Source organism: Cryptosporidium andersoni (assembly GCF_001865355.1).
Source record: "Cryptosporidium andersoni isolate 30847 chromosome Unknown contig_50, whole genome shotgun sequence".
Taxonomy (NCBI): Eukaryota; Apicomplexa; class Conoidasida; order Eucoccidiorida; family Cryptosporidiidae; genus Cryptosporidium; species Cryptosporidium andersoni.
In genome coordinates this window covers 178,871-203,393 of record NW_027122855.1, presented here as the reverse complement: position 1 = coordinate 203,393, position 24,523 = coordinate 178,871, and the positions used below count along the sequence as shown (strand labels likewise).

The 24,523-nt window shown below is 29.8% G+C and overlaps 9 protein-coding genes across 9 annotated transcripts; 4 read left to right on the top strand and 5 right to left on the bottom strand.

Moving 5' to 3' along the window:
• Nucleotides 1–360: 360 nt before the first annotated feature.
• Nucleotides 361–7,491, top strand: cand_008270 (uncharacterized protein; the record flags this gene model as incomplete). The annotated part of the gene is made up of 1 exon (XM_067211067.1): nt 361–7,491. The coding sequence occupies one exon, from the start codon at nt 361–363 to the stop codon at nt 7,489–7,491; it is 7,131 nt and encodes a 2,376-aa protein (XP_067067927.1).
• A 311-nt stretch (nt 7,492–7,802) lies between these two features.
• cand_008260 (RNA family protein) lies at nt 7,803–8,402 on the bottom strand (the record flags this gene model as incomplete). The annotated part of the gene is made up of 1 exon (XM_067211066.1): nt 7,803–8,402. The coding sequence occupies one exon, from the start codon at nt 8,400–8,402 to the stop codon at nt 7,803–7,805; it is 600 nt and encodes a 199-aa protein (XP_067067926.1).
• Nucleotides 8,403–8,602: 200 nt separating this feature from the next.
• Nucleotides 8,603–14,500, top strand: cand_008250 (uncharacterized protein; the record flags this gene model as incomplete). The annotated part of the gene is made up of 1 exon (XM_067211065.1): nt 8,603–14,500. The coding sequence occupies one exon, from the start codon at nt 8,603–8,605 to the stop codon at nt 14,498–14,500; it is 5,898 nt and encodes a 1,965-aa protein (XP_067067925.1).
• A 195-nt stretch (nt 14,501–14,695) lies between these two features.
• Nucleotides 14,696–15,847, top strand: cand_008240 (UDP-galactose transporter family protein; the record flags this gene model as incomplete). The annotated part of the gene is made up of 1 exon (XM_067211064.1): nt 14,696–15,847. One exon carries the CDS (start codon nt 14,696–14,698, stop codon nt 15,845–15,847), a length of 1,152 nt encoding a protein of 383 aa, XP_067067924.1.
• Nucleotides 15,848–16,638: 791 nt separating this feature from the next.
• cand_008230 (T-complex protein alpha subunit) lies at nt 16,639–18,336 on the bottom strand (the record flags this gene model as incomplete). The annotated part of the gene is made up of 1 exon (XM_067211063.1): nt 16,639–18,336. One exon carries the CDS (start codon nt 18,334–18,336, stop codon nt 16,639–16,641), a length of 1,698 nt encoding a protein of 565 aa, XP_067067923.1.
• Nucleotides 18,337–19,232: 896 nt separating this feature from the next.
• On the bottom strand, nt 19,233–20,065 carry cand_008220 (uncharacterized protein; the record flags this gene model as incomplete). The annotated part of the gene is made up of 2 exons (XM_067211062.1): nt 19,233–19,931; nt 20,015–20,065. 2 exons carry the CDS (start codon nt 20,063–20,065, stop codon nt 19,233–19,235), a joined length of 750 nt encoding a protein of 249 aa, XP_067067922.1.
• Nucleotides 20,066–20,568: 503 nt separating this feature from the next.
• On the bottom strand, nt 20,569–20,974 carry cand_008210 (SEC61beta family protein; the record flags this gene model as incomplete). Its single annotated transcript, XM_067211061.1, has 3 exons — nt 20,569–20,752; nt 20,816–20,904; nt 20,954–20,974. The coding sequence occupies 3 exons, from the start codon at nt 20,972–20,974 to the stop codon at nt 20,569–20,571; spliced, it is 294 nt and encodes a 97-aa protein (XP_067067921.1).
• Nucleotides 20,975–21,283: 309 nt separating this feature from the next.
• cand_008200 (uncharacterized protein) lies at nt 21,284–22,426 on the top strand (the record flags this gene model as incomplete). The annotated part of the gene is made up of 1 exon (XM_067211060.1): nt 21,284–22,426. One exon carries the CDS (start codon nt 21,284–21,286, stop codon nt 22,424–22,426), a length of 1,143 nt encoding a protein of 380 aa, XP_067067920.1.
• A 493-nt stretch (nt 22,427–22,919) lies between these two features.
• On the bottom strand, nt 22,920–23,933 carry cand_008190 (uncharacterized protein; the record flags this gene model as incomplete). Its single annotated transcript, XM_067211059.1, has 1 exon — nt 22,920–23,933. One exon carries the CDS (start codon nt 23,931–23,933, stop codon nt 22,920–22,922), a length of 1,014 nt encoding a protein of 337 aa, XP_067067919.1.
• Between the last annotated feature and the right edge of the window lie 590 nt (nt 23,934–24,523).

Sequence of the window (24,523 nt, the reverse complement as noted above, 5' to 3'; positions counted from 1 at the left end):
GAGATTTTTGAGACTTCTAATCTTCTGTTTAGTATAAACTAAATAAGATGAAGATGTCCTCAATATTTAAGATAGAAAAATTGATATGAATAATAAATACAAAGGTTTTGAAACAAAATAAATCTTACCAGAAGTAATATGAACCTTAAATAAAGTGACATTTCAGTTATTTCTTCTTAATCCTATAATTGGCTGTCTTGTAGAATATTAGTACTATTTGGCGCTTATAATAGTGATATTTAATTTCCACGCTAAAGTACTTGTTTTGAGTAACAAGATAATTTCTGGATTTAAACTACATATTAGATATCTATATTAATGTTATATAATGTTTAGATATCTTAAACAAGGCTTTTTGTAATGCTTACAAGAAAATCCAGAGGTATATGTCCAAATATTGAAGAAGATCTTCGAGCAATTTGCAATGCTAGCAAAAATACAAACTTTGGCTACATTAAGGTAATCTGTGAAAAAGCTTTACTTAGCTTTCGTCACTATCATGATATAATACGTAATATTCCTTATAATGAAGTTAGCTGTGTCAGATTTCCTGCAACAGATGTTTGTTCAGCATGCAGAGAAGCTATTGTAACATCAACTAAATATTCAGATGGATTAATTTTAGCTATTCTTGGTATGAATTGTCTACAAAAGATTTTAGTTCCAGGTATTATTGATACATCTCATGCTATAACAATTTTGGCAGTTTTAAATGAAGTTTCCATGACAGCTTGCTTTACATCAAATTCCAAAATAACGGCACCACGTTCTTCTACATATATTTCAGGTACACAAAATTCGTCTTCATCATCTAAATTAGTAAGTAATCCAATAAATATATCATCAGGATTATCTTCTAGTGTGAATAACGAAAAAGAGCATATTTTATTAAAAGTTATTCAAACTGCATTATTATTTTTAACTCCAGGAGTCACAGAATACAATGAATCTATTATATCTTTATTAACTAGTACAATAGCAAATTTATGTTGTATTAAAGATTATCCACAAGTTAAGCAAATGTCTAATATTGGTATTCGCCAACTAGTAAATTTTTCACTAGAATTTTTAAGAGATAGCGAAACATCAGGAAGGCTGGAAATAACAAGTAATACAAGTGATTTGAACAATACAGATTTGGAAAATAAAGATTTTTGCAACAATGAACTAGTCTCCAAAATTGAGAATTCTGAACAAGCGATAATATCATTACTGTTACTAAAAGATTTAGCTGTAATGATTGATCCAACTTTTGCAGAATATTCTGAAATATACAGTAATTGTAGATTATCAAAACTTTCAATGACAAATTTTAATAAGAAAAACCAAAAATTGAATACTAATACTAATTTTTATAAGATTTATGAAGCTCAGTTAAATGAAATTACTCCACTATCCTTACTGAAAGGAGTTATAATACCATCTGATTTATGCCTAGATATTTGGCATGATATTTTGGATGTTCATAAAATATCCCATTTAATTAATAATAAAGACTTTGCAAATTTAGTGGCTAATGTATTATTCCCAACTCTTACAAAGTGCATCATTGAGAGATGTAAAATTTTAGATAAATCCTTATCTCAAAATTTATTCGAATTTGTCACATTTGCAAGATATTTGAGACTTCTTATTCGGTTACTAAGTTTTCAGGTTAAAGGACCTTTTGTGGATGATTGTATCTTTAAATGTCTGGAATGTCTATCGAATACTATAGATGTTCAAAATTTTAAAAATATTCCTAGTTGGGCCCTTCAATGTATTTTAGAAATGTTTAGTGACATATTTCAAAATCCAATAGCAGTACTAAGACTTGGAAAATGTAGAGTAAATGATAATTTTGATGAAATGAATACTTCACTTAAATTAGAAATACCGAAAGAGACTAGAAGTACTATTGACTTTCAAGGTAAAAGCAATTGTACAACTTATGATATGGATAATGAAATTTCAAAAATACAAGAGCAAGAAGATACAATTAAGGAATTCAAGAATTTTGAAACTATAAAGTGTTCAAGAAATTATATGAAATTTTCTGAGAATGGTTTAAATATTGTTGAATATATATTACGTGTATTAACAAATCTCTTAATTTCGATGTCAAATAAATTAAATCTATTGCATTCATCTGAATGCTCTTTGAATCTCTCTGTATCTACATTCCTCAATCAGAGACTATCTTTACCAAATATTTTAATACCTCAACCTGGTAATGCAAATATAGTATGTGGTAGCTCAATTTCAGGAAGTTCAAACTCTAACTTTGATCAGCAAAAAAATCGTTTGATTGATATTATAATTGAAGATGATAGGATATACAATATAACTAAATTTCAAGATACAAAAGGTGCGCATACAAGCAAAGTGGTAAATATTTCATCCTCTATCAACAGATCAAATTCTTCACCCAAATCATCATCTGGATTAACACCAATTGCAGAATCAAATCAATATAGTAAATCTAAGAATATTTTAAATCATTCAGCTTCTTCAAACATATCCCAATCAAATTCTTGGTTAATATCTTCAGTTACTATGAACTCTTTAAACTTCATAGAAGTTGCTATTTTGATTATTGACTCACAAATGAGTCTTATTTCATGTTTATTTAATATTTCTAGAATTATTCTGCATAATTTTTCAAATGATTTTGATAGTGTATTGACTAATCTTAAGACTAATATTTCTAACTATTTCGAATTCAACATAAAAGAGAACTTTGACTCTGTGGTAGAACAAGCATGGGATATCCTATATAAATCATTTAAATTTTGTACAAACTTTCAATTATTACGTTGGCATGTATATAGAGCAATAATGGGGTTATACGCAGTTGTAAATTGTTCAAATGTAAAGGAGATATCTTCAAAAATTATAGATATACTCACAGATCTATTAGAATATGAAATTAACAAGATTCCTTCTGAATATATTTCAACTGAGAAGGCTTCTTATGAAGCAATATTAACAGCATATAAATGTAATCTATCACTTGCTTATCAATATAGCGAATATTTTGATATCCAAGAGTGGAGGTACCTCTTTAAATATATGCAAGAGATAGATGACATTTTAGATTTTGGATTGGGTCCAATGATGACAGAATCCTCCAACCAAATGAAAGTATTGACTGCAGAATCAACCATATTGAAGATGGCTCATGAAACACTCTTTACAGAATCTTTTAGCTGTATTTCACTTAGCTGCCTTACTAAGCTAGTTATTGCACTATGTGAACAATTGGAAAGTATAATAGATAATGAAAAATTTGATTTTGCTCACTGTAGCTATTTTTTACATAAATTGGGACAAATTCTAAAGAGTAATCCTGAAAGATTACTTCCAATTTGGAATCAATATGTAATTCCTACTCTATTCAGAATTCTAGAATTTACTCAAAATAAAGACTGTATATCTCTGACATCTCTTGAACATGTAAAAACCTATTCTAGTTCAAGGGATCATAGTTTAAATGCTGCAAACTATAACCCTACTACATTTAATGAAAGTATATACTTTAATATTTGCAACATGATCTTAAGCTTTATGTCTTCAGTTATTATTACTGTATTTGATACATTAGGGAATGAGACTAACGAAAACTACAGAAAAGAATTTAATAGTCCGCTTGGAAATTGTAATAATGAAGGAAAAGGTGTAAATAAAGTGGCAAATAGTGATATTGACTCTTTAAATAAAAATGGATTAAGGCAAGATTTTGATACAATATCTCGCTATGCTACTTCTGAGGATAGTGATCAAAAATTAAATACTCAAGAAGTTCAATATAATGAATTTCTAAGATTAAATTCAGATATTTCAAGTGTTCAATCTTTGTTGTTACTTCCTTATTTTGACTTTCTTAATAGTTTCCCTCAGTATACTTGCATGTTTTTGAGATCTCTATATGCTATCTTATGTGCAACAACTCCAAAATTGGACCTTTCAGCTTGGACACTGCTTGTAACAACTACTGGAATTGCAATTGAGCTAGATTTTAAAGATTATATTCAAACTATCAAACTAGAAACATTAAATACAACTGAAGATACTTGCGTAATTGATGGACATCTTGAATTTATTAAAAATAAAAATGAAGAAACTAATGGAAAACTTCGATTAAATCATACAGAGGAACTTGAAATATTAAACTCTCTATATCCCCTTTTAGAGTTTCTTTGCCTTGAAACTGAAATAGATAATCCTCAAGATCTGATAATCACTTCAGCATGGCATCTTTTGATATCATCAATAGCAGCCTATGGGAGAGTTCCTATTTTAAATGAAGGAGTAGCATTTCAAGCTGTAAGTCTTTTGTGGAAATTAGGAGATGTCATAGGGAGGCGTAGATTATTTAAACAAATACCCTCAAGTGAATCTAACCATATTTATCTCGAAGGTATTCAAGGAATTGCTAAACAAATAGGAATTCAAGAAAATAATGAGCAAATTTTAGAAGATGAATGCGACTCTAATTATCTAAGCAACAAAAGATTGGATAATATAAATTATATAGAATGTGATAGTAATTGTACTTCAAAAGAATTACAGACTCAAAATGAAATTATAGATAGCTCAAAAAATTCTTCTATAACTTGTAATTTAGAAGATTTCATAGAATATTCATGTTGTAAGAATAAACATGAAATTTTTACATATAACATATCTCGCGTAAAAATAACTAGAGATCTTGAAGCATCTATTTGGTCATCAAGTTCTGCTTCTGAAGAGTCTATTTGGTTACATCTGATTCTTCAATTAAAAAGTTTATGTAGAGATACTAGACAAGAAGTTAGAAACTGTGCCCTAAGGAGTTTATATTCCGCATTAATCAGTCACTGTAGACATTTCAACTGGCAACTCCTTGAATTTGCTATGATTAGAACTGTTACTCATGTATTAGTGGAGATTTATGAAGAATATGATGGATCACTTACAACTAGTCCAAATATTTCAAATATTCCTAGTGAGATAAAAGAGAATGATTGTGCACTTTTTTTGGAGAGTAGCTTAGAAATTGCTATTGATGGGACTTATCGTGTAATTAGGGAAGTTGTTAAGATTGTTTCATTCAATACATATAAACAATGGATAAACTCACTTTTTTCTATATTAAAGTCTATACTTGTTAGTTCTAAGTTTTCAAACATTGGAAGAGACATACAAGTTGTAGCAGCTAAGACTTTATGTGAAACTTTACTCGTTATTCCTAGAAATGCTGGTTCTGATAATGACCAATTATGGGATACTGGATTTTCTATTTATTGGGGAATCTCCATCAAAATATTAAATGAGAGCCATCAAATACTATTATACCAAAAAGAGATTGAAGATAATAGAAGTATAACACTAAGCGAAATAAGCAAAAATTGCTTATCTGACAAGTTTGCAGAAGTTCTTCTTCAATCTGTAATAGATATTTTGACCTATGTGATGTTTGATAACACCAACAATTTTTCGAAAAGAGACTTTAACCAGATAATTACACTGCTACATTTGACAATTGTAATTATGACAGCAACTCCTATGTTCTTATCGACTGCTACTCCCTTTACAACTGATATTATAAATGATAAAGAATTACATAACTCTGCTCAAATAAGTTCATTATATTCTACTACTGAATATTTCACTTTATTTGAATCTAAAGATTTAAGTGATATCCCTATCGATGACTATTATGGACCAATTTATTGGGGAATAAAACATATACCTTTAGCTATATGGGGTCAATCAAGATTTCTAGATACCCCTAACTTTAATTTACTTGCAAATTCATCTAATCTTTACTCTCGTGGTCCTGCTCAGTTACCAACATCTTTAATAATCTTTTCCGATTCAAACCTTAACAATTATTGTGGTATAATCTATCAATACACTTCACTATTTGATTTCCTTACTTCAAGTGACAATTATAGTGAGACCTCTTTAGAAGATCTTCCCAATGTTCTTTACTTACTTAAAAATATCCCAAGTAAATATAAAATTCCATGGTGGAAAGGTTTGGAATTTACACACTTAAATAGTATACAAATACTAAATAGTCAGAAGCCTATTCAACCTTCGAAAAATAAAAAAAAAATTCAAGGATTAAAATCTACGTATGTTCCATCTGTAACTAATTCTAATGAAAGCTTATCCTCCAGCCTTATATCAAGGATAAGATGTTTATCAACTCCACAAAGTATGGGGCTGGAAGTATTAAACGTTTTCCTCATATTTATGCCAATTCAAATTCAAAAAAGTATATTTAATTCAAATTTTCAAAACAAGAATAACTACATAAGGGAAATATTTTTTTGTATAATCATTGAAATTATGGAATCATTTTTAAATCCAGATATTGTATACTTAGATTCTTCTAAAATTGGATTAGCTTGTAAAATAATGGCCTTGCTAGTTCGAAGCAATAGAAATAGTATATTAGCTTGCATCTATAACTTTAAAATAACTCCAGAATCAGAGGATTTAAGAAAAAACCAAGTAGAAGCTTTATTTGGAAGATATGGATTAATTATCCAAGAATTCTCTATGCTACCTTTTATTTTAAAAAAACTTTCTAAATTATCATGTATAACAAGTCACACTGGAAAATTCTGCCTGTGGGTTGCTACAATAGAAACTATACTAAGTATAATTCATGATTGGATATCTTTGTTTGCATACCTTGATGAAGCTGTAGATGTTATTGAAGCTACAATAATAGATAAAGAGGAAACTACCGAAGTCTCATCTGAAGGAAATAACAATAATATAATAAATAGAGAACAAGTTAACAAAGTCATATTTTCAAGTAATGTTAATTTAATTGAAAAATTTACTGAGATATTAACAAGAGATATTTGGCCAGTAATTGTAGATACCTTAAATACACTATTGGTAAATAGGTATGAAACTTCTTACAAGAGTGAAAATCAAAACCCTCTGGATTTATTTCTTGTGAATACAATAGTTGATTGTATTTTGTCAGTGCAAAGTAAATTAAAGAAATCCCAAAGAAGGAGATTTAGATTACCAGTAAAATACTACAAAGTACTAGTTACCAACTTGGACAACTTCTATGAAAATAGCAAATCAGTACTAGATCCAATAGTAAGTAAATATATATTGGAAAAGCTTTTTGATATTTACCAAAGTCTAGATAGTCAGGACTCTACATATAATTTGGTTGAACCCACATCAGTATATATCTTACCTATACTATATAGTCGAGTACGCAAAATACTACATAATTTTGCTTTGGATGATATTCAAAATGGACTAAGACCTTTACCACAACATCGAATTGATGAAGTTCATGTTACTCTAAATGAACTTCTAAGTCTTAAAGTTAACCAAGCCAATATTAGAACTCACAACCAAGAAACTAGATATAATCAACATATTGCTGATCTTTATCCCCAGCTTATTGAATGCATTTCATGTAAAGATTTAGGTATTCGTCAACATCTAAAAAAGGTATTGTTGAAACTTATGGATTTACATGAATAATGAAATCTAATTTCTTAAAAAATACCCTTATAATTTGGTCTGGAAGAGATCAATTGAAATTGATTCAAGATCAATCATGTTACATTTCCTCTGTGATCTATAAATTTGATCAAAATTTAAATCTATTATATATAAACTAATCGTAAACATACCTTTGTATCTGTTTTTTCTTCATTATTTCCCTTTCTATCAAAATAAGAGATAGGTCAATGAATATAAATTATGTGATATATATTCATGTATTTAACTTGAATAATATAGTCGACTGCTTGTCTTTTATACAACTTATAAGGAACTCAGAAGATATAATATCAAAACTTACCAAATGGTGAAGGATTTAGATAATGCCTCAATTTTCCATGTATATACTGTCCAGATTTCTCATCTAAGTATTCACCTAAAGTGTACTTCTGACCAGTACGATAAGACTCGTCAAATTTGGCCCACAAAGCAAAGTGATGAAATAAAATAGAACCTGCTATAGCTACATTTAATGATGCAGTACCAGAGCCATACATTGGAATATAGACAAGATAATCGCATATATCTATTTGTCTTTGACTTAGACCAGTACCCTCATTCCCAAGTATAAATGCTGTAGAGCGTCTAAATGGATGTGGATAAACTGGTAAAGAGTTCTCATTAATCTCAATACCCACAATGTCCATTTCTTCAGCATGAATTATTTCTACTACTTCTTCTAGAGTATCATAGTATGTTAAGCTAATATAAGGTAGAGTCCCCTTGTTACCAAAGGTCCTAAGTTTTCTTTTCCCTACAGCAAGTACTTCAGATACACCAAGTCCACAAGCACTTCGTAATAGAGTCCCAAAATTTTGTCTCTTACTAATATTCATTAATACTAAATAAAATTTAAAGTCTTCACTTTTTTTATTGTCCATATTTGACATTTAAGTTGCATTGTTTTTGTCCTAGTCTTAACTTAGTAAATAAGGTGAGTATACCGCGTGCGCGTGGAAGTGGGGTTTTTACTTTTGAATAACTACCCTTGCCAAGCCTCACTTTGAAAGATAATGATCATTGAAGACCCAATACTAATTTGAGGGTGAATATTTGATTAAGTTGGACTATTTGAAATTTGAGATGATCAATGGAAGGCTTTGCAGTAGAGTGGTTGGGATATCTAAAACCACTCATATCCCTAGTAGCTCCCGAGGAGATACAAGAACAAATATGTTCAAGTATTTTAGCATATAAACCAAAGGACTTCTTATATAATGAACCTTGTATGCAGATTAAGCTTATGACATATTCAGATTTGACATGTACTTCGTCTTCTTCAGCAACTCCATCTAGGACTTCTCAACGATCTGGTGGCTACCAATCCTTATCAAACTCTCCAATAACTTTGTCAGGAAATACTATAAACTATAATACTCGGGGGATTGATGTAATTCACTCTAATTGGATGAATAAGGTACGGAATGAAACACCAGCTTTATATATATTATGCTTCAACTGGCAAAACTATCCAAACCCGAGCGATGGTAGCTCTAAAAGTTCTGATAATACCAATATTAAGAAATTAGAAATGGAGGCAGTAAGTGTTATAGAGTCACTATCATCTATTCTTCGGAAACGTCACTCTCCTCCATCAGTTTTAATTTTTGTAGTTTTACCAATAGGTATACCAGATCCCCAATCTTGTGTATCATGCTTTCATAAAAATCATTTCCCAGAATTACAGGCAATATTCGTAACTTGTGGCCTAAGACACCAAAGACAGTTACATTCAAGAATAGAGAAATTAGCAGAAATGGCCTATGAATCATCTCTAGCTTATTACAATGAGAATGAAAGAAGATGGAGGAAATGTGCCATAAAAGCTAAAACTGCAGCTTTGTCGATAGGATCAGAGTCTTCAATCCACAATTTAACGAAGAAGAGTTCATCAGTATCATCTAATTTAAGATATTCAACATCTTCATCTGTCTCAGCTAATGTATCACCTCGAATGGGAAAATCTTCACTAATAAGTGACGGAAGTCAAGTACCAAATTTTAACCAACTTCATTCCAGATTGCTGTTGATTAGATACTGCATAAAAAGTGCTGTAATGAGTGAATTTTGTAGGAATTATAGCTTGGCTCTCAAACAATACATGATTGTTTGGGACTCAATATTATCTGAGTCAAATTTTTCGATATTTCAGTATATAAGTCTCTGTAATCTTATTAGCTTGAGGTTTTATCATATTTATGTAATAAATGGTGATGTTAGGAGAGCAATGGATCATTTAAAAGTACACTGCAATATAATTCGGCGATTCTCCTCAACACACAAGAATTTGAGATTCCTAACTTCACTATGGTTATCTTATACATTACAGAAATTGGCTGTTATATTACTATACAATCTAGTTAAGAAGAGACCTTCCAATATTAAATTTGATTTTGCGGATTACTTGGAAAATTCTATAATTCCACTTTCAATTGCAAATTTATCTAGTACTGAGAATCAGAAAGCTACTGATAGAAATCTTGATGTATTCAGCTCTACATATAATTTAGGACGCCTTTTATCTTCTATTGCTAAATCTTTTCAAAATTTAACAGGTAATACTACATCTCAGAAGATATCTACTACTGCTTCTAATGACGTACCTAACAGTAATGTCCCCACAATGAAGAATATTGAAAACTTAAATACAACGGAAAATAATTTACCTTCTAGTGAATTTGATTTGGCAAACACTACAAATATACTTATTATAATTGCGAAGTTGTACAAGGGATCTGCTGAGCATTGCCATTATGCAAGAAATGCCTTGTTAAGTGTTTATAGAGAATTTGGTGGAGATTTTTTTACTATACCTGAAATTGGAGGTCAAGTTTTAAGTCCAGTGTCACTAGGATGTTTCCAAGAATTGACTACTCCAGAAATTTTTCTAGATTTATCTGGAAACAAGATTTTTGCTCTAAACAATCTCAATGATTACATTGGGAAACTATGTAAACTATGTGACATACCAACTGAATTGGACACAAATAACAATTATAAAAACTTAATATGTGAATATCTGGCTATGTCTGAAATTTGGAGACGCAATATTATCTCCATTATGAAATCTACCAGCTTATTCTGTAGAACTATTGCTCTATTTTATTTATCAGCTATTATTTATCGTCATATTTTGCCTTTAAGTAATACTTTAAGATCTCACACACCATCTAAAGCAAATGTTACTCAAAATGGAACTAATCCTATTAATAGGACTTCCAACTATGGAATTAATTCAACTTTACAACCTGCAAATTTGAATCAATTCTATATGGATAGATGCCTCCATTTAGTAGCGTTTTCTTTTGCTGAATATCTTTATAATGAAAATTACATTGAGTTATGTTTCAGTATATATGAATCCTTACTACATGCTTTAATACATAGGCATGTATTTATGGACTTACCAATATTCAATATGAATGAAATCTATAGGTATCAATGCAATAATACTTGGGAGTTTATACCCCATAATTTACTAAATTTAATATCTAAGCTATCTAGTGGGAATATTATTAAGACAAAACCCACCTTTATTTTGCTACTACATGTATGTGCTCGAATTTTACATTGTACTACTTTAAAAATATTATGTATAGACTCTAATGAAGATAAGGTGCGGTTGAAACAAATCCCTAAGTGCCTTAAAAATCCACCAAAGAATATGGGTTTATTGAGCTTCAGTTTTCCAGAAACTGAGAAACATGAAGCAAATATTTTAAGTAGTGAAGATTATCAATACATCAGATCTGTAGTATTAAGCTTTTTAGCTGTATTACGCCCTAAACGCAGTTGGACATCTAAGAAAGGAGTAAATAGTGAAAGTGGAAATAATATAAGAAGTAACAAGACCCAAGCTACTCTATATTTAGCATATCTAATTTTAGCTCTGGAAATTGAGCATTGTAATCCTGAAGATGAGTATATTAAGGAAGAGTTACAAGAACTTCTGCAATGGGTCTATGTTTTACAAACTTTTTCAAACGAATATTTTGCAGGAAATAATGTAAATAAGAGCATGGTAGCTAAAAATGAAGTTGAAGATGAAGTAAATTCTAAAATTAATGATAAATATAGTGGAGATCTTAATAAACTAATAACGAACTATAGTCACAGTGAATCTACATTGGGATCAAATACAATTAGAACTAATTCAATTTTTATAAACTATGGTGACTCAATATTAATGACACAATATTTGTCAGGTTCACTCGCCACAATTGAATATGGAATTAATGAAACAAATATATCTTCAATTAATATAAAGATTTATTGTTTACCATCCTTTATTAGGACTCAAATATTGAGTGACAAGAGTAAAGTAATTGTTTACTTAATAACAAATTTAGGTCTTTTTGAATTGGTTACTTCTGATATATATCAGATTGAATCTAGGGATTTAAAGTATCAAGATACTAGCTCAATATTATATGAATTTCAAGTTCATTTCAGAGAAAATATAATTATAGCTTTGAAGTGTATAATACCATCAAATTTAGGACGAACTAATACTATTAACTGTACAGGTGAAGATTATTCGAAAATTAATTCCCTTAAAGGTCTTAAAAGTATTAATAAAAATATAAATAATTTTTGTGGGATAAACAATTCATTATTATTTCGATATAACTACACTAGGGTTGAGATTTTTGGAGTACTTCTACAGATATCCTTACCAAATATGAAGAATTCTCATGGTAATTCAGATCTTAACATATCCCAATTTATACTGCCATGCATGAATATGAATAAAAGGTTATATAATATGAATTACTTCAAAAAAGGAATAAATAATATAGAATCATTGAATTCACCTATACTGAAACTAGAGCTACATAGTGAATATAGAGAATTGATTCCTGTACATCAACGCTTTTGTATGATTTCACCCCCACTATCGACAACATCCTGTATTGAAAATTGGATGAAAGCTGGAAAAACACTTATATATAGTACACCTAATTTGACCGTCGTCCCTGGTGGTTTTCTTGATAATCTCAATAATATAGTAAATCCAATACCCTTTTTAACTGTCCCAAATATGAATTTATATTCTCTACTATCTTGTCCAATAAATTCTTTACCTACTATAATCAAATTAAATACAAGATACATATATAGAGACGAAAGAATTACCGAGTCAATTTTACCTATCAGTGATTATAAAATTAAGGCTTACATTTTATCTCCATTTTCTAATTTTACTACCTTATTAACAGAATGTAATGAGAAGGAACATAAATTAGAATACTTTGATTCAGCACAAAATGAAATCCGTCCTTTATATTTGATACTCGATTTACCTAATATGACGGATGATACAGACATTGCAATTACTTGGATAATCAAACACAAAGATACAAACTATATGGTAAATGGAGATAAATATCAAAAATTCTGTCAAATAGGATTTATTGAGACACCTAGATTTCCAATAGATAAATGGAATATTCAAATGTTAAATATTATAGAAGGGACGAACTCTAATTTATCAGATAATTCTTTAAATCACTCAGTGGCTAATTTTGAACAAAAATTATGTACACTAAAAATTGGTAGTGGAATTGTGAATAAAGAAGTTTTTAGTAATAAACGAGATTCAGGATTTACAAGTGTAAAGCATTGGATACAGAATAATGATAATGTAAGTCAATGGCATCAGCTACATGCTGAAGAATTTCATCAATTTACTGATACTTCCTTTACATTATTAGAAACAGAAAGTACAACTATAGACTCTATACCATATATGAAGCTTATGCAAACCTTTAATTCAACAAATATTATTGGGGATAACGTAATTGGCAAGTCGGAGGTTACAAAATTATGTGATTCACTTCTACTAATACCATTTTTTATGCTATTTAATAAAACGGGGAAATTTGAACTCAATGTAAATATTAATTTAATTCCTTCTAATTTATATGATATTCAGTGTTATCAGATATTGTGTAGTACTGCAGTAAGTAAAATGTGGGAAGTGGGTTCTGTTGTGGGAATATCAACTTGGTTTCCGAAATTAAATTCATTACAGGGAGGTACTAATTATGTATACAGTGAAGGAGATTGTGTACAAAATATTAATGAAACATTTGAAAATCCACTCCTGGCAATTTCAATTCGGAATTTCTCTTTAACAGAAGATATTCTTATAAATAATATATATATCCCCGATAAATACTTAACAATTAAATGTAATTTCCCATGTAAATTGAAATCTCAAGAAGAAAATACTATCTTGGTATTTTCTAAAGATAATATGGAGAACAAACCAACAAATTCATTTAAATCAGTCAAGTTGACAATGAGTATACTTTATATATTATCATATAATAATATTCGGCTATTTGATCAGAGATTTTTAAAAGATATACTATTTCCATTTCAAAATATGTTTAGAATTGCTTTGGATGTTCAATATCCTTTATATAATAGTCAATTTCATACTAATAACTCAGATATGGACTTATACTTCAAAGCTCAATCATTTCCAATAAATATTGAGTTAAATAAAGTACTCAATGATTCCTTGATAGATATATCAAAATTTAATAAGAGAGAACCATTGTTACTTTCAGTATTTGCTGATCAAATTACTAATGTGGGTAAACCTTTTCATTACAAAGCAATTATTAAGAATATGACGTCAATCTCACAGGAGGTCAGATTTGGATTGGTATACCCACCTCATCTATCATTCAAATATTTGGGTAATAATTCAATATCAAATTTGGATTTTCCAGCTCTTCCTTCTTGGCTACCATTACTTGTTAACGGTATTATATGTGATAATATAGTACTACATCCTAACTCAGAGAGAATTTTAGAATGGGTTTGTATTGCAACTCAAGCAGGAACAGTACCATTACCATCTATTTGTATTCGCTCCAAAAAACCATATGGGACTTTTATAAATAAAAAATCTTCTTCCGCATTATTATACACTTCAGAAAAACGTATTACCGTACTTCCTAGAGAAATACTTTAATCCCATGCAATATTCTTGTCTCACTCAGGCGGTATCACAGTCTTATTTTAATGGCTAATTTTTTTAGTAATACATCTTCAAAAAATAATCACAAGTTCCAAAGCCCGCATTAACATCTTTAATATTTTTACTCTGGTTCTTTGTAGAGCTTATAAATTCTTTAATTTATATATAATCAAGATTATTACAAGCATTATGGATTATATGAAGTATGTTGCCTTAGTTTGTCTTATATTTCAGACAGTTGCCGTTATTTTTTTTATGAGAATTTCTAGGAGACACCAGGGAAATGATAACCCAATTTTATACTTCAAATCTTCCGCAGTGGTGGTCTCTGAATTAATGAAGTTATTTGTATCACTACTTATTATATGGTATGAAAAGGGAATGAGCCTAAAGGGCTTACTTCAGTCTTTAAAAACCAATGTATTTAATTCGTGGACTAGTAATTTAAAGATGGGAATACCTGGATTGTTGTATGTAGTTCAAAATAATCTACTACTTATAGCACTATCGAATTTATCTGGAGCAGTGTATCATGTAACTTATCAATTAAAAATCCTTGTTACGGCAGTTTTGTGTGTACTTATTATGGAGAAGAAGCTTCTAGGTGTACAGTGGCTCTCTTTATTCCTCCTTACGGCTGGTGTAATATTTGTTCAACCAATAAAAGGCGGGGAATTATTTAGTAATAATTGGAGTGCGGTAATAACAGGATCTGGAGTAGTGGGACTAGGAGCTGTGATACTAGCATGTTTTACTAGTGGTATTGCAGGTGTATTTCTAGAGAAATTACTTAAAGACAACAAGACGAGTATTTGGGAAAGGAACATTCAATTAGCTCTTTATGGAGTATTATTTGGTTACTTAGGATGCTTATTTGGGGTAGATGGAAGCAAAATGATGTCACTAGGATTCCTTTATGGTTTCAATAATGTAGTCTGGACTGTTGTAAGTTTACAGGCAATTGGTGGGATTATTGTTGCAGCTGTATTAAAATATGCAGATAACATTCTGAAGTGTTTTGGTAATTCTGTCAGTATAATTATAAGTTGTATATTGTCATGGTATATAGGTGATTATAACTTATCTATAACTTTTATTTTAGGTTCAACTATGGTTATATGGTCTATTATTATTTATAATTTTGAGACATTGTATCCATTTTCTAACTTATATTCAGAAATAAGACTATTGATTAAGAGAAATAGGAAAAAGAAATTTATATCTAAATATAGAGAGATGAGAGATAAGGCTGTAAGCTCCAAAATATTGGAATTAGTTGATGATTCTGAAGATGTATTACCAAGAGGAGTCCCATTATTTGTTGTAAATTCTGGTGTTTAGATACAAATATAAATAAAAAGTGTAATTTCATATATAATTTATAATCTGAAACTTGTGCCTTATTTATATGCAATTAGGATTTTCAAGTAGGAAACTGAATTTCACAAATACAATGCTTATATACTAGGCTAATGAAAATATATTACTAATTTCTGAAAGTTTTATTTTGTTTGTAAATGTGAAATGTAAGAAATATATCATCTTTATGATGGATAATTTAATTTAAAAGATTAAACTGTCATTTTTTATCTTTATTATTTATAAGAAATATTTGTAGACTTAAATCTTGAAAAGCTTAACCATTATTAATCGTTATAATCTCTTTAAAAACTATCTGAAATTTAGACTAAAACCCTTTTAAGATATACTAAGTTAATAATTACAACCTTTTTGTGTTAATAGAAGTACTTGATAATTATTTAGTGCCCCTTTGAGAGTGTCTAATTTATTTATAACGGATCCTTTAAAGACGTTTTATTTATCTCTATAATCTTCCAAATTAGTATTGAATCTAAATAGGGACCTTAAGTAGTATAAGTATCAGAAAATAACTTCCATTACCTTGGCTAAATTCAGTGAAATCTATCTAAATTTTATATATATTCTAATTTTTAGAGATAAAAAGTGGAAGTTACAGTTAAATTTGATCATCTTTATATTCAGAATAAAATCACTATTACTGTTAGTTTCAATAATAATAAGCTCTAATATGACTATAAGATCCTAGGAGCTATTATTAAATGTAGAACATCTCAAAATTATTTTTTATCTGATTATGTACCCACAATAAATTATTCAGGTTCATTTCGGACTTCTAAAGGTTTAACTTTAATGTGATCATCAATTCTAAGTAAAGTTATAGCAGCTTCTGTTGCAAAACGAAGTGATTTTATTTTACTGATTGCAGGTTCTAATACTCCTGCCTGAATACTATCTCTAATAATTCCCATAGTTAAATCCAAACCATAATATTGATATCTCATCTCTTGCATCATTTTATCCACATTTGTCATAGAGTATATCTGAAATTGATCACGAGTTCCAAGTTGTGCTGTAGCATGAGCAGCCCTGAGCTTTGCAATCAGATCTGTTGCATCTTTGGCTGCATTAATAGCCAAAGTTTTTGGAATAACTAGCAGAGCTTCAGCAAATTCTGCTATTGCTAGCTGCTCTCTTGAACCAAGTGTGCGAGCAAAATCTTCTAAGTAAATACTTAGTGCTGTTTCAACAGCACCACCTCCTGCAACTAATCCATTAGATTCCAAAAGTTTTGATACTGAGCATAAAGCATCATGTAAGGAGCGTTCAAGTTCATCTAATAAGACCTCATTAGCACCACGAAGGATTATAGAAGCTGCCCTATGTGTTTTGCATCCTAAAAACATTATATAGTCCCAATCCCCAAGCCTTTCTTCTCTCACTTGTTGACATTCTCCCAAATAAGCCGGATCAAAACTTTCTTCTAAATTATCTAACTGAGCCATTGTTAAACAAATTGTAGCCCCTGTAGCTTTAGCAATTCTACGCAGATCCTTCTTATCAACTCTTCTAATTGCTATACACCCTGCAGATACAAAATATTTCAAGTACTGGTCATCTATGCCACCAGAAGTTAAAACTACATTACACCCAGTAGCTAATATCTTCTCTATACGTTTATGTACAATCTCCTTCTCTTCTAGTCTAATACGTGCTAATTCCTGAGGGTTTTCTATCTCTACACGAACTCCCATCTGCATTCTATGTTGTTTTAATGGAAAATCTAGACAAGCAACCTTAACATTTGTAATACTCATTGGCATTCCTTGGCATGCTCTACTAGTATGAGATAAAGCATAACCTTCAACTAATGAAGACTCCAAAACACTTTTACCATGAGTTTTAAGTATATTTAGTGCATTTACCGGATATTTTGGAGTACCCGTAATTGAATCTAGAAATTTTACATTTGTTATTGCATCAACTACTAATTTTGCAAAATAGTCTGCATCTACCCCAGCTAACTTCGAAGATAGAACAGTTTTAGCAACATTTAAACAGCATTCATGATTTATCCCTTCTTTAATAGTTAGAGAATCTGAAATATAGCGAACACATTCTCGCAAAGCTAATTTATATCCTGATATTACATTTGATGGATGAGATCCAGATGCTACTAAAGCTGTCCCTCTACGGAGTAACTCTGCTGCTAACAAAACTACTGTTGTAGTTCCATCACCAACTTCACTATCTTGCAAAGCACTTAAGTCAACTAATATTTGTGCAGCTGGATGCTTAACCTCTAATTGACTCAAAATAGTAGCACCATCATTTGTTATAACCACTTCACCAATATCGTCAACAAGCATCTTGTCCAAACCTTGAGGTCCTAAAGATGATTTCAATATATTTGCTATGGACATTACTGCCATCAAGTTACTATTACGAACATCTACCCCATGTTGCCTCTCACCAAATATAGCTTGATTTTGTGAATTAGCAGATATCATCTTCCAATGTTTCCACTTATCAGTAAAATTTCGTGTTTTAGAATTATACCTACCTCACAAATTTAACCCGCTTAAGTATTGGTACTAGCCCACGCCTATTGAGACGGCGCCTTAATCTAAAATTATCGTTAATAGTGCACATTTATGTCGCACAAGTTCTCTATATTTAAAGATTTATAGCTAATAATACATAATATAATCTACTATATAAAAGATTTATCAATAAAATATGGCATATTATAAGCTGATTATCCCTCAACAAATAAAGAATTACAGAACCTACAATAATTTCCAAATAAAGATCAGTATTTGATGAAATAGCAAAAATACTGAAAACAGCATCATTTCTGCTCTACATAAATGTAAAATATTAAAATATATTTACCAAAATAAAATAAATTCTATAATTCTATCCTTAGATATGTAGTTTATTTAGATTAAATAAAAATATTTAAAGTTACAAAATTTATATATTAGTACCTAAAAAATATTATTACATAATTTGAAACAAAATTATTAATATACTAATATTTATAGTTATAATATTCATAAAATTTAGTATAACCATATATATTTATTTAGTGAATTCTCTAATTTATTTACTATGAAGTTACATTCGAATATACTCAGTTTCACTCAGAAATAGCAGAGTTCTAAAGTTCAAAATAAACAAAAGATAGTACAGATATATTAATATTTATATATTTCAAATAAAATATAATGTATCAATATACTTGAACAAATATTATAGAATCAGCACCACAATATACTATAGCAAAAATATAATAAAAATATATTTATCTAGCAATAATATATTTCTAAAGTAAAACTAATAATTATCCCATCTACTCAATATCCTTCATCTTTTGTTCCACTATCAAATATTCTGTTTAAAGTTAATTCTTAAACATTCCTGCAACCCTGCGCAGAGCAGAAGATACATAAATAACTGGAGTTCTAATTATATTCAATGCAGTATCGCTCATGTAAGATAATTCAGATTCTCCAGATTCTTCATTTGATATTTGACGGGTAGGAGTTTCTTTTATCTCATTCTTAATTATGTGAGAGTTCTTCATCTCAGTTTTATTCATATTAGACTCTTGATAACTAGCCTGTGATAGATATTCCTTTCTTGCCTTATTCAATATGTTCATAGTTTGTTCCTTATCTGCAGATATATTCTCAAAATCTTTTATTATGGAAGTACTCTTCAGTGTATCTTCTTTCTTTGGTTGATTCATTGGTATCTGCTTTTTTGAGACTCTTCCTTTGCTTACTTTATTGTTTCTAGAGGTATTAACAATAGCTTTACTATTAATTATGGATCTTCTACTTTTTAAAATATCAACTTTCTGAATATTCTTTTTTACAGTTTTAGTACTAGCTATTTTTAATTTTTGTTCATTTGAGTATGCATCCTTTATGACCTTCCTCATTTTGTTCAATGTATTAAGTGATTCTCGTTTGGCCATTTTACATTGTTTACCTCTTGGAATACCTTCAAATTTTATATTAGACTTCTTTAATGTTACTATGTTCTTAGTATGTCCTGATTTATCTGTCATTTTCTTAGACTTAGACCTTATACTTTGCTACAACACGACATTCAATAAGTAAAGATATAGTTATTTATAGGCTTAGAAAAAGAAGATAAAAAAAAATTACTCCAACATACCTTAAAATGATTACTTAGTTTATCCACAGTAAAACTTGAGAACCTAACCATTTCCTTAAGTTATATCCTATATATATATTCCAAGTAAAAATGCATGGCTTTAATACTTAGAGCGGGAGATCTAGTGGCAACACAAGGCTAGTAAATATGCCCTAGAATAAAGAAAACTTACGATGATATATTTTAGGAGATATATATAAAACTAAATAAGAAAACCCAAGAGAATCCCCCTCTCAAGATTTGTCTGTTAGATCAAAGATTATTATATTAAACTTCTCAATTTTATAACCACATGTGGACAAGATAAGACGTCTAATAAACCCAGATTAGCCTGGTGAGAAACAATATAAACTATAGTGAACACTTAAAATTATTAAATTTAAATTAAGATAATTAAACCTATAGAGCTATAACTTTTTAGATCAATATTAGATCAGACAATTCAATGTACTAAAGACCTTAAAAATCACTAGCTATAAGGATAAACTGGAAAGCCATGTAAACAATTTAAACTAATAGTATCTAGATATTCAGAATATCACCCAAAAGAGATCTTAACCAGTAATAGTTTCTTTAAATTTACCCAGGATATGTAACATTACTACAATAGACATATACACTAATGTCATTACTAATACGGTCATAGGACCAACCTTAATTCCAGGAGTGTCATCCATATAGTACATCATGAGATTTTGGGCAATATTATCTTTGCTTGGAGCAGCAGCACGACGTTGCCTGATAATCCCAAATATTAATTATGTCCGAGATATTAGAGATAATTAGAAATTAATTACTCACCTCATTGTTGCCGATCGAGCCAGACTACCTTGTTTTTTAAAAATTTGTCCAGTAGAACTCTGGCCAGATTGTGAATTTGGGACCTTAGTCTAAAAATAGGCGGAATATTGTCTAAATCCAATAGAAGAAAAAAGTAACATCAGTATTTAATACTGCCATACCATTATATTAAAATTACAAGGATAAACCTATTTAAAAATATACTTTAGGTGAATTCTGCTAGTATAAAAGGAAAAAGAAGAAGGGTACCCCTCCTTAAATTAAAAGAAAAAAAAAAAGAGCGGTTCTATTGTCTTTTAGTGTATAAATTTAAAACAACTTTTACCAAAAGATTTACTAACTACAGAACACTATGTCACGTTTTGTCTCATATTTGGCGCCGAATGTATTTATTATTAACATGTAAAGTAGGAAATTCGAGCTTTTGCAACTTAGGATTCTCAGTTATGGAAATTTAATGTGTATTGAATGTACACAGAAATTAACAGTCCTATTGACTCAAAATCTAGGTCATATATTTTAAGTGACTGCAGTGGGATTGATGTCACACCTAAGGACTCGATATCTTACTCCATAAATATTGATAACTCACCAAAATTGGTATTAGAGAATGGTGACTTGAATATACTACATCAGTGGGATTGGATTAGCCACTTTTTGCTATTTTGTTTTCATGATAGATTTCATGTCATGTTAGCTATGAGCTGGTATTCTTTAATTGTTTTGATTTGCTGTATGCATTTATTTCTCGCAATAATGTTTGCATGTTGTCTATATGTAATTACACTGGGGGATACCCTTAATTGTATAGGAAGTAATGAACTTGGAGCCTTGGAGTACTTCTTCTTTGCTATTGAAACCATGTTTTCAGTTGGTTATGGATCTCCACGATCTCCAACGTGTATAGTAACTGATTATTTCGTTGCAGTAATGGCCATAAGTAGCTCCATCTTAAATTCACTTACTGTTGGTATTTTTTTTGCTAAATTTTCAGATGCAACATCGAGACGTTGGTCTATATGTTTCTCAAAAGAACTTTGTGGTATTGGATTTGAGAAATCATCTCAGGAACTTTTCTGTCATACAAATACAAATATAACCAATACCTTAGATTATTCGACTCCTATTAGAGTTTCTACAGGTATAGATGATTCTTGTCCATTTATACTATCATTTAGACTTATAAATATTTCGCATGAATCATTTACATCTCCAAAACTTAAGGTTTTTTTATTGGTTCATAGTAACCAAGGGTTATCTATTGCTGAAGTTACAACATATAAGTTAGATGTACCATTAGAATTTATGGAGATGCCTATTACTGTTACAATGATTTCAAATGATCCCACATCACCTTTAAAAGATTTAACATTGGGGGAAATTCGAAACAAGGGACATCTATTGGAGCTTATGGTACTATTGCATTTTGTTGATAATAGGACATCTAAAAGTATTGAAGTTAGAAAAAGCTGGAAACTCAGCAATATTACTTGGGGATATAGGTTTGCTCCCATTGTAAGGAGACCTTTAACTCAAGATGGAGTGATGTATGAAGTTGGAGTATCAGATGTAGATAATGTTGAACCTGCCCTCTCTGGTACATATACTTAAGAAATAAGGAAAAAAAAAAAAAGAAAAATCAATATCCCTTATTAACTAATCAGTAGGAAAGGTATTCAATAAAACCTTCAAATATTTATGTCAACTAGAAATTGCTTCTTAAGAAGAAATGTTAAAGTTCTGTCCTATCTGAGATTTATTCAGAGTTACATATTCATATTAGAATCTGAAGCAAGTATAAAATACGAATCTTTATGCTTGTCAGATATATGAATGATTATATATTTTAAAATAAACTAATCAACCAATTCTACAAGTATGAATTTACTCCTTAATTCCATATTCACTATATCTTAGTTCTAAACCCTGCAAACGTACTTATAATAGAAACTACAAAAGATATTATCTTTATTTAAGTTGCATAATATAGGACTGACTTTATGTAATAATTGAATATTTTGTATTCTAATTATGCTGCTAAAAAGTTGAAGTAGATTTTTCCCTTTCTACTACTAGTCTCATTAATGCTATAGTCAAGCTCTTATTACCTCTTGTGATTCAAAGCTAAGGAACCAAGACAAGCTAATAGGATCATAATACCAATAGTACCAACTACCTTTAAGAAAGCATCTCTAGATAAATGCTTAGCTCCTTTCTTAAATGGCAAGTCAATCAAAGTAGTAGAGGGTAATTCACCCCCTGCCACTCCCTGAAAAGATAAAACATTCATTGAAAGTTTTGTTATTATTGGCTTCATTTCATGTAAACGATTGTGATATAGAGTATATGGAGTCAGAATATCACCATTTACTTTGAAAGCGCATAATGAATCACAATTAATAAAGGTAGTTTGACCAATTGTAGAATTAAATGTACCATGGTTATTCCCACTAATAACTAACTCAACATTATTATCAACAATTAATTGTTGTACTCTCCTTAGCATAGCATCAATAGAAAAAGAGGAAGCTAAATATTTGTTGCCTACAACAATTGTAAAATCATTGTGTTTATCTCCATATTGAAGAGTTGCGTTTAATACCTGAAAAGCTTCTTCTGTTACTTTGTGATCTGGGAAAGAGCTAGATAATAAAAATGTATCAATAAATATAAACAAAATTGTTCCATCTCTTCTTGATAATACATTTGAAGTGTCTGTATAATGAGCAACATGATGATAGTAATAATTTGGAAATGTGAACTTTGGATATATATCCTTGACACTATCATAAACCTCATTATTTTCTTTAATTAACTCAGCTGAACTTCCATTATCCCAGTCAGCCTGACCCATTGTTGCAAATAAAGGGATTTGTAAAGCTTTATTTTCATATACTTTGTCAAAGCAATGTTCAAAATCAACACCACTGGGAAAATTATCACCAGGACTAACAAGGAGTGAAAATGGCGTCTTATTTGCCTGATCATGCAAAATAGAAGCTACTCTTCTTTGATTGCTACTACACCCATAATTAGCCAAAGATGCAAAATAAAATTCCCCATTTACATAATAGCTTATATAAGCTACAAAGAATATTGTAAATTTTAAACTAAACATTTCTAGCAGTACCAAAAAAAAAAATATTAAACCTTAAGATAAATTAGTCCTTTTCCTTTTTTTTTTTTTTTTTGATAACTAGCTTTGCTTATCTTTATTAATGTTTCCAAAATTCAGTAATATTTTGCAATCTCATCTACATACACCTACAAACGACATAAACGCCTTCTCAAATGGACTAATTTTGGTATAATTGTACACCGTCCAGACGTATTGTATCTATATACATACATTAGGCATATACACATGCTCACAGTCTGTATATAATGTAAATTAGCCCATTAAAGTGTGAAATGTCATTAACATGCATGTCTTGTCGCTGAGGGGGGGAAGTAGACTTTACTATTTGAAATCCACATTAATGAGATTGATCAAATTCTTGAAATAATCCAAAATTACTTTAATTGATCTTAATTTTATAAAACTTAGATATCTCTCATATCCAGAGTATTATCTCAACCTTTTTTTTTGAATCCTTTGTAATATCTCTTAATTTAATTAATTTTAACTAGTCAGCTAAATGATAAACTTCATGAAGACAAAAATATGGAAATCTTATAGATATTTCCTTTTTTTAATCCCTTACATTT